General features: G+C 53.1%; 1 protein-coding gene across 2 annotated transcripts in view; it reads right to left on the reverse strand.

Moving 5' to 3' along the window:
• KCNQ4 (potassium voltage-gated channel subfamily Q member 4) overlaps positions 1 to 15,220 on the reverse strand; it is a 58,761-nt gene that overhangs the window by 21,971 nt on the left and 21,570 nt on the right. For both annotated transcript variants that reach the window (XM_070786762.1, XM_070786761.1), the window contains exons 2-7: positions 5,666 to 5,756; positions 4,837 to 4,963; positions 4,435 to 4,610; positions 3,429 to 3,554; positions 2,953 to 3,063; positions 2,682 to 2,777 (exon numbers count right to left, since the gene is read on the reverse strand). In XM_070786762.1, the coding sequence (XP_070642863.1) occupies positions 2,682 to 2,777; positions 2,953 to 3,063; positions 3,429 to 3,554; positions 4,435 to 4,610; positions 4,837 to 4,963; positions 5,666 to 5,756 (727 nt within the window). The remainder of the gene's footprint in view (positions 1 to 2,681; positions 2,778 to 2,952; positions 3,064 to 3,428; positions 3,555 to 4,434; positions 4,611 to 4,836; positions 4,964 to 5,665; positions 5,757 to 15,220) is intronic.

The following is a 15,220-nucleotide window of genomic DNA, read 5'->3' on the forward strand; positions in this document are numbered from 1 at the left end:
TGGCTACCCACTCCAGTATTTTTGCCTGGAGAATCCCCATGGACAGAGAAGCCTGGCAGGCTACAGTCCACAGGGTCTCAAAGAGTTGGACATGACAGAAGAGACTTAGCATGCATGCAACAAGGCTGTGAGGACTAAACGGGGAAATGTTCATTAAATGCCAAGCACAGTGCATGGCACGTAGTAGGCACTTAATACCAAGTTTCCCTGTTAACCACTCTTGTTATGTCTAGTTCCCACAGCTGATATATATTTATTCATTGTGTATTTGATTAATGTATTTCTCTCTCCTTAGTCTGTAAGCTGTGTCTTGGTCAGCACTGTATCCTCTGGCACATGGTGGGTGCTCTGCAATGTCTGGGGAATGAATACTGACTAAATGAATTATTACTACTAAAAATAACCCTACCCCATTCTTCCCAGCTGCCTGCCACTGCCCATGGGATTGAGGAGGGGAGGAAAGTACATCAACTACCAGCCCCTTAGCATCCGTGACGTTGCTGGGTCTCCTCTGCAGCAACAGGGATGAGGGTCAGACAAGAGGAAGGACTACCCCTCTCCCCCCAGGTAAAGAGAAGAGCCAGTAGGGACTTGGGGTGAGTGGGGTGATCAACAACAACAGGTGCTGGGCAGGAGGAAGCAAAACTGGATCCTTCTTAAATGCCTCTTGTCTTTAAGGGCCAGCCCACTGCTGACCTCACTGGCCAGGCACCCTCCTAGGACAGGAATATTTTTACTTCCTGCTTGCCTAGTCCCTTGGATTGGGCTGGGGAGCAGCTGCCAAAGCTGTCTCATTAATTATGGGCACCACAATACCAGCTGTCTCTCGGCACAGCCAGTGCCAGCCACCTGCCCCTACAATGCCCCTTGGAAGGCCAGTTCCCAGGGGACAGCAGCCATTGTGCCCCAAGGGATGCTGAGAAGGCAAAGTTGGGCTGGTGGCTGGAGACAGCAGAGATGGCGGGGCGGGGGGGGTTGCACCCTGGGGAAGAGAGATAAGGGGATGCTAAGCCAGACCTGAGCTGAGGGGGTCAGAGCAGGAGAGGTGAGCTGTGCCAGTGTTCCTGGAACTATTGGTTTGGCCAAAAAGTTCGTTTGGGTTTTTCTGCACCATTGGCTGGAAACCCCAAATGAACTTTTTGGCCAGCCCGATATTTCTCGCAGGAGTTTCTCTTGCACAAGACTGTTACAGAGTCCCCAAAATTCAGAGCACTTGCCTCAGCCCATGTCCCTCGGGAATGCCTCAGACAGTGGGGGAAACAGCCCACATACTCCTGCTTTTTTCCTACCCCTCTGGGTGTTCCTTCTCTGCCTCCTTGACTGGCTCAGCTCTGCCCTCCCAGTCACTAAATGCTCAGGTTCCTTAAAGCTCAGCTTTAAGGAAAGAAACCATCTTTTCTTCTTTTCTCTGCCTGCTGGGCAAGCACCTCCATGCCCAGGGCTTCATTACCGTCTGCACACAAGGCCTAGCCCATTACTCACCAGAGCTGCACACCACTACATCAGCTGCCTCTTCCACAGCCCCACCCACCCACCCAGGGCTCAGAGGCTCTGCAGACTCTTCACGTTCCAGCCAAACTCACTCTTCATGCCCCAAGTCTAGTCAGCCTTTAGTGAGGAGGGGCATCAACCCTCCAGTCAGGCAAGCCAGAAACTAGAAGTCACCCTGACATCTCCCTCTCCCTCACTCCTGATGCCACTAATTTCACCTCCTAAATATGCAGAATCTGCCCATTTCTTTCCATCTCATCTGTTGCTACCCTAGTCCAAGTCACCTGCCGCCCCATCTCACCCAGACCATTGCTGGAGTCTCTTCTCTGGTCTCTCCACTCACACAGCTCACCCTCCAATCCACTCAATACTTTTCAAAACACAGATTTGATCATTAACACCCCTTCCTCCTGCTTCATACCTGTCAATGGATCCTCACTGTTCTTAGGAAAATGTTAAATTTCTCTCTCTGACCTCAGATCTGGGCCTCATCCACTGAGCCAAACCCTTCCACTGTACACTCCTACTTGAGCTTTCTGTTCCAGCCTCACTAGATTCTTTCCCGTTCATCAAACACACCTTGCTCCCTTTTACCACAGGACCTTTGCACATGCCATTCCCTTACCTCAAAGGCTCCCTCCTTCACCTCCTCACCTAGCTAACTACCCATCCTCCAGCTCTCTGCTCAAGTGTCAGTTTCCCAGGGCAGTTTCCCTTTGAGGTCAGATCAGGCCAAGCCCCAGCTAAATGCTCTTCAAAGAACCATTTCTTTCCTTCAAGGTGTTTTCTTGGTTTCAGTTATAACATTCATTTGTGGAGATGCTGGTGGGATGAATTAAGGTGTTGGGAGTAGAACAGGCTTCCTGATGACTGCACCGCTGATGGGTGGCAGGACTGGGTCTCCCCCTGGGGCCTAGGATCTCTTGTCCAGTCTCTACTCCACTTCAGGCCGTGCAGAGCTGGGGCTGCAGCTGGGCAGTGGGCCAGCTCTGGCTAGCCATGAACTGGGCATGCAGAAGAGGGAGAAGTTTCTGACAATCTTGGCCAGCCTCCTAGCTCTGTCCTTAACCTGGCATGTGGCTCCAGAAAATTCTCTCTGAGTGGAGTCATAGTTGTGAAGTGGTACACAAGGGTCAGCATACAGATCTGACACACCAGTTCAGTTCAGGGGCTTCCTGGGGCCCCTGTACCTGGATGAGGTTGGCTGCTGGCATCCTCCGCTTCTCAAAGTGCTTCTGTCGGTGCTGCTCCTGCACCTTCAGGGCAAAGCCAGAGCCGAGGATGCCCTAGGGCAATAGGCATGGTTGGAGGTGGGACGGCCAAAGGCTTTAAAGGTACCCCTACTGCTGCCCATCTGAGGTGTCTCCCCCACCCATGCAAATGCTGGACAGGGGCTTAGCAGGCTCTCTCCCCAGGACCCCCTCCCCTAGGCTGGGCCATCCTAAGTGAAAGGGGACTCACAGCAGGCAAGGCAAAGAAGGAGATGCCCAGTAAGGCGAAGCCAGCAGCCAGGACCCTGCCCAGCCACGTGTGTGGTGTCTTGTCACCATAACCGATGGTTGTCAGTGTAATCTGGGGACACAAACAAATTACCTGCAGGGCTGGTCAGGGGGTCCACCCACAGGAGATTCCTGGGGCACAGGGAGGTGGGAGCCTGATCATGAGGGGGGCCTCCATGGTTGCCCACAGGAACTGGTCATTAGGACTTGTCACAGGGCCTGGTTCCTAGTCAATAGATTCTCCCCCTCCCCCTTGCTGATGGGGAGAGGGGTAGAGGTCACAAGGGCTTGATGTAGAGAATTAGATGGGGGCACAAGCTGGTCCACTGGGGGAAGCTGAGGGACAACACAAGGGCTGGTCACGGGATTTGGGGTCACAATGATCAGGCCAGGGAGGGTCCCAGGGAGAAGCGCGGCCCTGCACAGACCCTCACGCACCGTCCCCCACCAGAGCGAGTCGGCGTAGGAGGAGAAGTCGGAGTTGGCGTCCTTCTCGGCCAGATACACCAGGAAGGAGGCGAAGATGAGCACCAAGAACCCAATGTACCAGGCGGTGATCAGCTCCTGTGGGGGCAGCAAAGGATGAGACCACCCACCCGGCACAGGTGGGGAGGTTGACGGCTCCCAGAATGGCCTATGGGAGGTGTTCGGAACGGGGTAAGAGTACCCACCTCTCGGAAGTCCCTGGTGGCCGCTCTGCCGGCCTTTGTTTCTCAGTAACTCCCTTCCAGGAGACCCTGCCCGCCTTTCGGGCACAGCCAGGGCCTCACAGAACCTCAGAGCACGCCCCGCCCCGGCCCTGCCCTTGACCCTCCAGCTTCCAGGCTCAGCTCTTCGCCCACCTTGCACTGCCCCCCACTTTCAGGCTTCCATCCGACCCCACATCCGGTCCCACCGCAGCTCCACCCCCAGACCCCACTCCAGGTCACCACTTCGCTATTAAGCGTAGACCTCTAAACCCAAAAGCTTCTGCCCCTCAGGCCCCGCCTCCTGGCCTGGTCCCGAACGCCCCCTGACCCCGCCCCTGCCCGGCCCCCCCCCCCCAGCCTCGGTGGGCTCGCTGGCGCTGGATTCCTTCAATTCAGTTCAGTTCAGTCGCGCTGGGTCCCTGCTGCGCTAAGTCGCTTCAGTCGTGTCTGACTCTTTGCGACCCCATAGACGGCAGCTTACCAGGCTCCCCCGTCCCTGGGATTCTCCAGGCAAGAATACTGGAGTGGGTTGCCATTTCCTTCTCCAATTCATGAAAGTGAAAAGTGAAAGTGAAGTCGCTCAGTCGTGTCCGACTCTTAGCGACCCCATGGATTGCGGCCCACCAGGCTCCTCGGTTCATCACCCCTAAATCCCCAACTCCGCCCCCGGCTCCGCCAGGCCCCGCCCCCTACCGCTCCAGCTCCGCCCCGGACACGCCCCTCTCCCTCACCCCTCCATCCCCGCCTGGCCTCACCTTGCTGTGCGCGTAGACGACCGAGCCCAGCAGCTTCCAGGTGCCGCCGCGGCGGTCCATGCGTACCATGCGCAGGATCTGCAGGAAGCGCATGCTGCGCAGCGCGGACGTGGCAAAGATGTTGCCCTGCGTGCCCGCGGCGATGACGGCCACCGAGGCCACGAACACGATGAAGTCTGCAGAGGCGGGGAGTGGGGCGAGGTCACGGCCAGCGCCAGAAAGCCCACCTACCCCGTGCCTGGACCCAAGGCTGGGGGTGGGGGGTGGGGGTTGTTCCTGGGGCCCGAGGGGGCGCCTGGGAAGGTCCGTTGAGTCTGTGTCACTAGCCAGGGTCCTGGGGTCAGGGTGTCAACCCTACGGTTTGGGGTCAAAGATCAGGTGCAGGAGGGATAGGACCATTACCGATGACACAGAAGGGTTTTCTGGCAAAACGGAAGCGGCCCTGCCATCCTCGGTAGCGGCAGCAGCATCCAGCAGACCAGACGCGGATGATGTACTCCAGACCAAACACCACGATCATCACGAATTCCTGTGGGACCAGGGGCCTGAGTTCTGGTCCCCACTATTCAGGCCCCGGGCCTAGATTACACAGCACCCAGCCCGGAGTCCCTGAGTTAGGGATGTTAGAATTTCCTCAGCCTGCCTCTCCTGGAGGTTCATTCGCCTGGATGGACCTGGGGAGGCTTCCGGAAGGCAAGTGGCTTCTTCCATGTCTTCCAGAGAGACTGAAAGCTCAAGTCTGTCCCCTGTTGCTGCGCCCATGAACTGTCTGAGTTTTTCTGCTCCTCATCCTCCCCTCCCCCTCCCAGCCATCTCAGCCTCTGTAACCCTGACCAGGTGACACAAAGGGTGTTTTTCGGTCACAGTGCCCCTCTGAAGTGCTTCTGTTTAGGGGTTAAAACCAGATCCCATAGGGGTGGTATTAGCAGCTTTGATCCTGAGGAGTGGGCCTCCTCTCCCCTTCTCTGGGCCCATCATAAGCCCTAGTATAGAGACAGGAGCTCTCCCAACATCTGCTTTAAAGCAGGGGAGCCCTGTGGGCTTTTATGGCAACCCATAAAGCCCTCTGGGCTTTTATGAAGCCCAGAGAAGTACAGCCACCATGTCAGGGAACACAGCACAGACAGCCACTCTCTGAGATATGCTATGTGAAGCCTCACTTGACCTTCACCCTCAGCCCAGAGGTGCTACCCACACACAACCTCCCTCAGACCCAGACTCCAGCACTCACTAAGATGAGGAGAAACTCGTTGGCAAATTCCTGGTGCTCCTGGATAGTGGACAGCACAGACAGCACCAGGCAGCTGAAGACCAGCAAAAATCTACAATAGCAGCATGAAGGAGAGGGTTAGATGCTGGATGGACAGGGCAGCTGAGGAGCCTCTGGCAAGGGGTTGCAGAGGAGGAGAAGGAGGAGGAAGGGAAGAAGGAAGAAGAGGAGGGGGAGGAATAGAAAGGGGAGAGGAGGGAAGAATTACTGGGGAGTAATCTGGAAAGTGGACTAAGAATCAGAGTTCCCTGGAGTTGTGGCTCTGTGCTGCACCTCAAAGGGAAAAGCCTCCGAGCTCCAGGTGGCTGGGCTCACAGAAAACTTACAATCCTCTCAATTGCCCCTGATGCCACCCACAGCTCCCAGAGGTGGACACTGAGCTGTGGCGGGCAGGTCTGTCTGGGCTGGCCGAGAGAGGAACCCAGGAACCCCCCTTCCTTATTAAGCATAGCTTCATCTGCAGAATGAAGACAACTGCTTCTGCCTTTGCGGGTTCTTATGAAATTAAATACTGAGACAGCTATGGAAGGAAAGGGCATCGGGGAAGACAGATAGGGAAGGGAGGATGCAGAGGGGGAGAGGGTGTTGGGAGGGCAATCGGGCATCAGGGGGCCATGCCATCGAGGCCTGGAACTCCCCACAGGGCAGTGGGAAGCTACTGAGTGGCCCAGAACCAGACATTTAGAAATGGAAGGAACTTTAGAATCCAGCTCATCTGATTCATGATGAGCTCACGAATTAACCTCAATTGCACACATGAGGAAACTGAGGCTCAGAGTGGGAAAGGGAGTCACCCAAGGTCACCAGGATATCCAGGACAGAGATGAGATGATAGTCAGAGTTCCTAACTTCCCAGTGGATAGGAAGAGGGGAAAGGACAGAGGAGTGAATATGTGAGGGAAGATAGGATGTGGGGGCACAGGCTGCAGGTGCAGCAAAGGGCAACAAGGCTGGTCTCCCGGAAGCACTCCTCCTTTTGATGGGGGTGTCACACCTGGAAGAGACTCCTGAGGGAATGTGTTTCTCTGGAACGCATTGACCCACAGCCTGCCCGAAATGCTCCCAGAGTGCCCCGACCTGGGACTGCTGCCACTGCACTCTGCCTGAAACGCCTCACCATCAGAGCCTGAGGAAACGCTCCCCTCGAGCTCCCCTCACCCCAATGCTCCTGCTGGGGGAGCCCCCATTCCACCGTCAGCTCAGAACACCCCCTCCCTGTGCTTGCCTCCCAATCACTGTCTGCGTGTGTGCGTGTAAAGTCACTTCAGTCGTGTCTGACTCTTTGCAACCCCATGGACTGTAGCCTGCCAGGCTCCTCTGTCCATGGGATTCTCCAGGCAAGAATACAGAGTGGGTTGCCGTGCCCTCCTTCAGGGGATCTTCCCAACCCGGGGATCGAACCCACGTCTCTTATGTCTCCTGCACTGGCAGGCAGGTTCTTCACCACTAGCGCCAGCTGGGAAGCCCCAGGTCACAGTCAACAGCATTTTATTTGTGTTCCTGTTTCATCAGCGTTTGCCTGCAATGAAGGAGACCAGGGTTCGAAATCTGGGTCGGGAAGATCCCCTGGAGAAGGAAATGGCAACCCACTCCAGTACTCTTGCCTGAAAAATTCCCTGGGTGGAGGAGCCTGGTAGGCTATGGTCCACGGGGTCGCAAAGAGTCAGACACGCCTGAGTGACTTCACTTTACTTTTTCATCACAGCAGGAGCGTGGGCTCCGAGTCAGAGACTCAGGTTCAAATTCCAGTCCTACAGTGTGTGACCCTGAGAAAGTCACCTTTTCTGAGGCAGTCTCATCATCTGTGAAGTCAGGGCAGATGGGGTGGGGTGCAGAGACATAGGAAGGGCAGGGCTCCACCTGGCCCACTTACCCCTCCCTGGACAGGGCTCCCAGCCTGCTCGGAGGGCGGGGACAGAGCCTCAGCCCAGCACCCACCCGGGCAGGAGGTAGGTGGCAGATGTCAGTAAAGGGTTTTGGATGAATGAGTGAGGAAGAGGCCTCCTTGGCCAGTTCCAGGCAGGAGCTGAGTCAGCGAAGACGTAAGGCACAGGGAGAGGTCGGGGAGAGCACCAGCTCCTCGTGTTCAATAATTAACCACAGAAAATGCAGGTGAACCCAGTGGCGCATCCACTGGGAATGGGCTCAGGGGCAGAAGGGTCCTCCGTGAGTCACCCTATCCCATCCCCTCCTCTGGGAAGGGATGCAGCCAAATCTTAATGGGCTTTCACCCCAGCCCTGGACAGAAATCCTTCAGTTACATCGCTCAGCTGACCTCAGAACCTCAGGTAGTAAATGGGTCATGTGTGGGGCTTCACACTGAGTGTTTCAGTAGTTTTTTTTTTTTTTTTTCTCAACATTATGTTTTCAAAGTCGAGAGTTACACATCTCTAAAATGTCCACTTCACAATAGGTTAAGTGAAAAAAGCAGATTATAAAACCTTAAAGCAATGTGATTCCAACTTTTTAAGTATAGATGTTTTTTATATATTAATACAAACCAAGAGTCAGCAGGGCTGGTCTCCGGATGGCAAAATTAAGAGTGATTTGGTTTTTGTTTTGCTTTCTGCTTATCTTCATTTCCTGATATTTTTAAAGAATAAACATGATTGTTCAGGTAACAAATTAATATCAGTTTTAAAATGCAGCAACCTCCCTTGTGATTCAGTGGCTAAGACTCTGCGCTCCCAATGCAAGGGGGCCTAGGTTTAATCCCTGTAGGGGCACTAGATCCCACCTGCTATAACTGAGAGTTCACATGCCACCACTAAGACCTGACTCAGCCAAATAAATAAGAAAATAAAAACAAATATTAAATATTTCATTCATTTCCTTAAACATACCAACGGGGGAAGGAGAGAACCCTTTAAATTCTGTCCCCACCCCTTTACCACAACAGCCCTGGCCATTTAGCAGGTGTGGGGGTGTGGCAGCCTCTCCCCCGAGTCCAGCTCGCCTGCCAACAGCCTGCTCAGCATCTCTTCTCTGATGTCTAGAGGCTTTTCAAACCCAACATAATGTCCAAAAACAAACTCTCAATTTGCCCTAAAATCTCCCCATCTCAGGAATGGCACCATCTCCCATCTAGGGGCTCAGGCCACCGATCTAAGGGCAATCCTTGACTCTTCCTTTCCCTCACCCTCCATATCCCATCCTGTAGCAATTTCTATTGGCTCTAACTACAGAGTTGTAGCCCTGGACTCACTAACCCCCATCATCTCACCCTTGACAGGTCTCCCTGCCTCCACTCTGGCCCAACTGGAATCCTCTTCAGAGCAATCAGTATGATTTTCCTACAAAGCAAAGCCGGAAACTAGAACTCTCCTCAGAACTCTCCCCTGACTTCCCGTGGCACTTAGAGGGCTACAGTCACATTCCTCAGCGTGTCCAGCAAGACTCTTGGAGATCCGGTCCCACCCGGCCCTTGAACTTGATCTGCCTCTCTCCAGTTCCTCCATCAGGCGCTCTACCTCCCTGCCATTCCTGGAACACATCAAATGTTTTTCCACCTCCAGGCTTTGCACTTGCTCTGCTATTTCCTCTGCCTATTTATTGCTCCCATTCTCATGTAGATCTCTACTCAAACCTCTCCTCCTTGGAGAGGTCTTCTCCAACTACACCCTCCCCAGAGTAGTGGACCCATCCCCCCTCTCTCTCACCTGACTCTCCTTTATTTATTTTTTCATAGACTGAATAAATGCACAGCAGAAAGTCAGCTTAAACAAACATCAAAACATCATGTCACCAAAGCCCCCAGTTTGCAGCCACTGAAGAGGCTCCCAAAGCCCTAAGCACATCCATCACCAACACACTGGGCTCCCCAAAAGCCTTCCTGAAAGGGAAGAGGTGGTGAGTCTCCATCCTTGACCTGCTCCATTTAGTAGACGCTGTTTTAAAAACCCGTGAACTTTACCTCTCCAGCCTTCACACACTGGCAGGGGATTAGATGCTCAATACAGTTGAACAGATACATTTAGTCTGACAGCAAACATCTTGTATTCTGGGCAGATGAATAATTATCCCCATCTTCCAGATGAGGAAATGGGACCCAGGGAAGGACATACTTACTCAAGATTACTCAGTAAATTCATGGCAGAGCTAGGGTCCTAGCTGCCATGGCCTTCCTGAGGGGTCCTCACACAGACACCCACCCTTGGGACAGCAGAGGGAGATCATGTCTGGAGCTTAGGGGTAGAGGAGACAGAGAGAAGTCACCCTGAGCTGAAGTCTGATTGTATCTGCCAGAACCAGTCTTTGACTTCATTCATACAATAAAGGACTGTCTAAGGATTGTCTCCGTGGGTGCTGCCAGATTGGTTCTCCCTGAAATGGTGAAGTGAAAGTCACTCAGTTGTGTCCAGCTCTTTGCGTGCAACCCCATGGACTATACAGTCCATGGAATTCTCCAGGCCAGAATCCTGGAATGGGTAGTAGCCTTTCCCTTCTCCAGGGGATCTTCCTGACTCGGGAATCAAACCAGGGTCTCTGGTATTGCAGGCAGAATCTTTACGAGCTGAGCCATCAGGGAAGTCCTGACTGGGGCTTATTGTGAGACCTATCGAAAGCCTCTCTCCCCCACCCACCCATTCTGTGACTATGCCATTCATTCAGGAGGGCAGCAAGGAGATCAGAGGTGAATAAGTGAACGGTTTACTTAGCTATATGGTTCTCAAAGTAGAGAGGGCAGCAGAATTACCTGGAGGGCTTATTCAAATACTGATTTCTGGGCCCCATTTCTAGAGCATCTGATTCAGTATGAAGTGGGGCCTGAAAGTATGCTTTCTACAAAATTCTTGGGTGTTCTAATGCTGCTCCCCCAGGGACCACACTTAGAGAGTCACTAGGTTAGTGAATGGGAGAGGCTATGGCTGACTCAATTATTAGCCAACTCAAGGCTTTCTATCTTATTATTTTAATATTTATTTATTTGGCTGCGCTGGGTCTTAGTGGCGGCATATGGAATCCTCAATCTTCATTGCACATGTGGAATCTTTAGTTGCCGCATGTAGGATCTAAGTCCCTGACCAGAGATGGAATCTGGGAACATGGTGCTTAGCCAGTGAACCACCAGGGAAGTCCCAAGGCCTTTTAAACAACTGTAATCGTTGCCTTTTCCCCTCACCCCAACACCCCTGTTTCCATGGCCTTCCTCAAATTACTGCTAGGGAAACAGCCACAGAGCAAGGAGGAGGGGTAGGAAAATCCTTCTGGGGAGGTGGGTTTCATACTAACCTCGTTTAACCCCAGTTCGCTGTATGACCCCGTAACTGTGCCTCCTAGCCCAGGCTTCCTGTTGGCCAGACACTGAGTGGAGCCCTCCATGTGCATGTTCCTAACCCCTCCTCCCAGCCACACAGTCATCACAGCTCATTAGGGAGGGGGAAACAGGCTCAGAGAGGTGTACAGTGATGGCTATACAACTCTGTGACTACATTAAAAACTAGTGAATTGTGCACTTTTAAAGGGGACAGGTGGATGTGGTATGTGAATTACATCTCAATAAAACTGTTGTTTAAAAGGAAAAAGGGACTTTCCTGGCAGTCCACTGGTTAAGACTGCCTTCCAATGCAGGGGATGCAAGTTTGATCCCTAGTAGGGGAGCTAAGATTCCACATGCCTTGTAGCTGAAAAGCCAAAACATAAAAGAAAACAGAAGCAATATTGTAACAAGTTCAATAAAGACTTCAATAAAAAATAAATGAAAGGAAAAATGATTTAAAAAAAAAGAAGAAGAAAGGAGTACTAGGTTCTCCAAAACCATAAGGCTGGGACCTGAACCCAAGTCCACTTGGACCACCACACCACAGTACCTCTCTGGGCCCCAGGCACCCTGTCTGCAGTATGAAGTGAGGCGTGTCAATCTTAGGACTCCCCATTGGTGGGGCAGAAGGGAAGGGTCAGCCATAAACTCAGTTCCAGACTCCCTGGGGATGTCCCCAGAGAGGCAGATCCTCGGAGGCTGGAAAGACAGGGATGTAGAAGGTGGGAGGGCTGAGAGGGTAGAGTCAAGCAGCAGAAAAGATGCTAGCGCCTAACCTCTCAGAGCCACGTTCACTTAAGAAATGTTCTTTGCCATCTACACCCAGTCAGGCTTATTGTAAAGCCTGAAATGCATCATAAAGGACTCCCCACCACCCAAGAAATTAACAAGTATAACATAGTGGTGACATGATAGACAAGGTGACGGCAATGTGCCCAGGGGTTTGGGGGAACCTCAAGATGGCTTGAGCAGAGCCAAAGTGGAGGGATCAGTGAAGACCTGAAGGAGGTGACGAGGGCAGCTGGCAGTGCACCAAGCAGAGAAAGCGGGATGTGTGTGCAAGCAACAGACATGTGGGAACCCGTAGGCAGTCCAGGGTGGCCGGTAGTTCTGGCAGGTGGGAGCCTAAAATGAAGGGGCAGAGGACAAACCAGGCACCCTCAGGCCCTGTGAACATGACCTGAAGGCAGTGGGGAACCACTGAAAAGGTTTTTGGTTTTTAAACACTTTCTTTAAAAAAAAGATTTATTTGGTTGGCTATTCCAGGTCTTAGTTGCGGCATTTAGGATCTTTAGTTGGGCACTGGGACCTAGTTCCCTGACCAGGAATCAAACCTGGGTGCCCTGCATTGGAAGTGTGGAGTCTTAGCCACTGGACCACCAGGGAAGTCCCTGAAGAATTTTAAGAGGGAATGACATGGTCTGATTTGTGTTTTAGGACCACCACTCAGAGGCAGTAGGGAGCATGGATTACAAGAGGTGAGATTGATCAGGAAGAGCAAGTAGGAAGCTCCACAATCATTCAGGTAAGAGATGCTGGTGGCAGCATGTAAGCGGATGGACTGGAGAAAGTAAGACTTGGTGATTAACTGGAAATGGGACAATGAAAGAGAATGACTCATATTTCTGGTTTGGGGACTGAATGGATGAAGGTGCCATGACTGACCTGAGATAGGAGAGCCTCGTGGAGGAGTAGATATGGGGGTGATGAATTCTGTTTTGGACATGTTGAGATGCAGAAGGCTGGGTAAACACTCTATGAAGACAGAGACCTGAGCCGGAAATGTGGATTTGAAGTACATTAAGGGAGAGATGGTGACCGAAGACAAGAGGCAAGATTGAGACAGTCCAGAGGGCATGTGGAAAAGGAACAGGAGGACCCAATGGATCCCCAGCAACTCGGAGGGAGGAGAGACCCTCCACCAGACTGGAGAGAAGCAGCCAGTGAAATGGGAGGGAAACCAGAAGACAGAGGTGTCAAGCCAAGAGAAGAAAGTGTTTCAAGGAGGGAGTGGACAACAGTGTCCAATGCTGCCAAAGAGGTCAAACAAGATAAGATCTTAAAAATGTCACTGGATTTGGTGACAAGCTGGTCACTGGGTACCTTGGCAAGGGCAGCCACAGACGGAGGGCCAGAGCAGGTCTCAATGAGTTAAGAAAGGGAGAGGAACAGTGACAAAGTAGAGACAGTGGAGGTTTAGCTATTTAAAGAAGTTTAACTGCAAAGTGTAGAAGCTGAAATTGGTAGCTGGAGAAACACACAGAGCACAGGGAATACGCCAGTGTTCTTTTCGCTGTTGCTGTTTTAAGATGAGAGAGGCAGAGTGGAAGGAGCCAGGAGAGAGGGAGACGTTAAAGATGTGAGAGAGACGGAGTGATCAATGGAATGACGTCTGCAGGGCAACTGGGAGGCTGGGATCCAGAGCAGAAGTGCTGGTGCTGAGCAGAAAGGACCCGGCCAGTTTCTAAGGTGACAGGCGAGAAGCAGGAGAGACCAGGTGGGAGAGGAGATTGGGGGTCAGATGGGGGAAGCCCAGAGATCCCTCATCAGGGGATTTGACTTTCTCTGGGAAGAGGAGGCCAGATCAACTTCTCAGTAGGGAGCAGGGTCGGTGGGGGTCTGAAGAGGTGGATGAGGCTTGAAACCGCAGGTGTGGAGGATGGGAAAGGGAGCTGCCCAGGCCCTGGAGAGGGCTCCAATGGGAACACAGGACCATCATCCCCAAAGGTGAGGATGGGAGAAAAGACCCTGAACATCGCAGGTGTTCTAGACATGCATTTTTGGTTTGGGTTGGGTTGGGCCTTTTCTGGTTTTCAGAGCTTGAAGATCCTGAGGGAAGGAGGAGCCTGTGTGGGATAATGGACCCCCACCCCCTGCCCTCCGCCCTCCTCACAAGGCCAAAGAAATGCAGTTCCAGGCCCCAGTCCTCCCTTCCCCTAGGGCCTCCTGCCTTCCCTTCCTCTCTCCAGTGTCCCTCCTCCCAGACTGAGCCCTGCCAGAGTCTGCCGCCTGCCTGGCCACCAACTGGCTCTCTCCTTTCTGCATCTGGCTTGGGGGGTGTGTCTCCCCTTCCTTGTCCTCCAGACCAGGATCTCAGAGGCAAGGTTCTGTCCTCCCTGGGCTGGGGGACGCTGGGGCCAGTCTGTCCCCATTTATCCAAGGTTCCTGGAAGGCAGAGGTCATGTCCCCCACCACCTTCCAGCAGAAAAGGGCTTCTTAAACCCCAAACCAGAGCTGATACTGCAGAAGGAACTTCAACTAGGCCTGAGAGGCACTTCCTGACGGGGGTGCAGTGTGGTCCCGTGGCCCCAGCTCCTCTGGGGAGAACAGGCTCGATCTTTCTCTTGCAAGGGGATAGAGGGGAGGGGCAGTCAGCCAAGCCCCAGAGCAAGGCTCTTTCCAAGAATCCTCAGGGGCTGGGACGAGAAGAAGTTTCCCTGATCCAGCGATTCTAAATATGGCAAAGGGAGCAAAAGCACGTGACCCACACCAGGGCTGCTGCCGCGGCCGCCACTTCTCTGGGCCAGAGGCCTGTGCTGGGGTTCAGGGCTAGGGGTGAAGCCTCCATGGGGCCTCAGTTTCCCTGTCTGCACCGAGAAGGTGGGGGACATCTCAGTGACAGCTAAAGTCCCTTCAGCCCCGTAACTCTCCAGCTGTGGGGCGGAAGGGAAAAGGCCGGTCTTCAGCTAGTTCCAGAGTCTCTGAGGCTGTCCCTGGAGGGACGACAGCCGCCAGTGCACAGTTCAAACTATGAAAAACATGCGACCTCTTGGAGGATCAATTAGAAAAGGCATTCCTTTCGGCCTAAAAAAATGATGAAAAGTTGACCCTTCCAAAATGACCTCATAAGAACCAGGCATCCCTTGATCTGGGCTGATCCACCTTTGAGCACAGGCTGGATTCAGCACCACTCTCCCTCTCAGCCCAGCCCTTCGGATCGTACAGGATGCACAGAATGTGGGGCAGCCTTGGAGATGGCCCTGACAGCCCTGGAAGGGCCAACCCCATGTGGTACCACATGGCTCTGTGCCCCTCTCCTGGCCACCAGGAGATGGACACTGGCCCAAGAAAGTCTTCTCCCCACCCCCTGCCCCCATCTCGGTTGGGCTGAGCCAATCCGATTGTTTCAGGAATGGAATTAGGAACCACAGAAGCACACTGGCAGAGGTGCAGAGAGAAGTAGAGATGAGACTGCCCCTCCAGAGTCTCATCTCCCCCTCTCGACTCTGCAACCACACATCTGCTTCCTGCCACGA

The sequence above is a fragment of the Bos indicus genome, chromosome 3 (assembly GCF_029378745.1).
Source record: "Bos indicus isolate NIAB-ARS_2022 breed Sahiwal x Tharparkar chromosome 3, NIAB-ARS_B.indTharparkar_mat_pri_1.0, whole genome shotgun sequence".
Lineage (NCBI taxonomy): Eukaryota > Metazoa > Chordata > Mammalia > Artiodactyla > Bovidae > Bos > Bos indicus.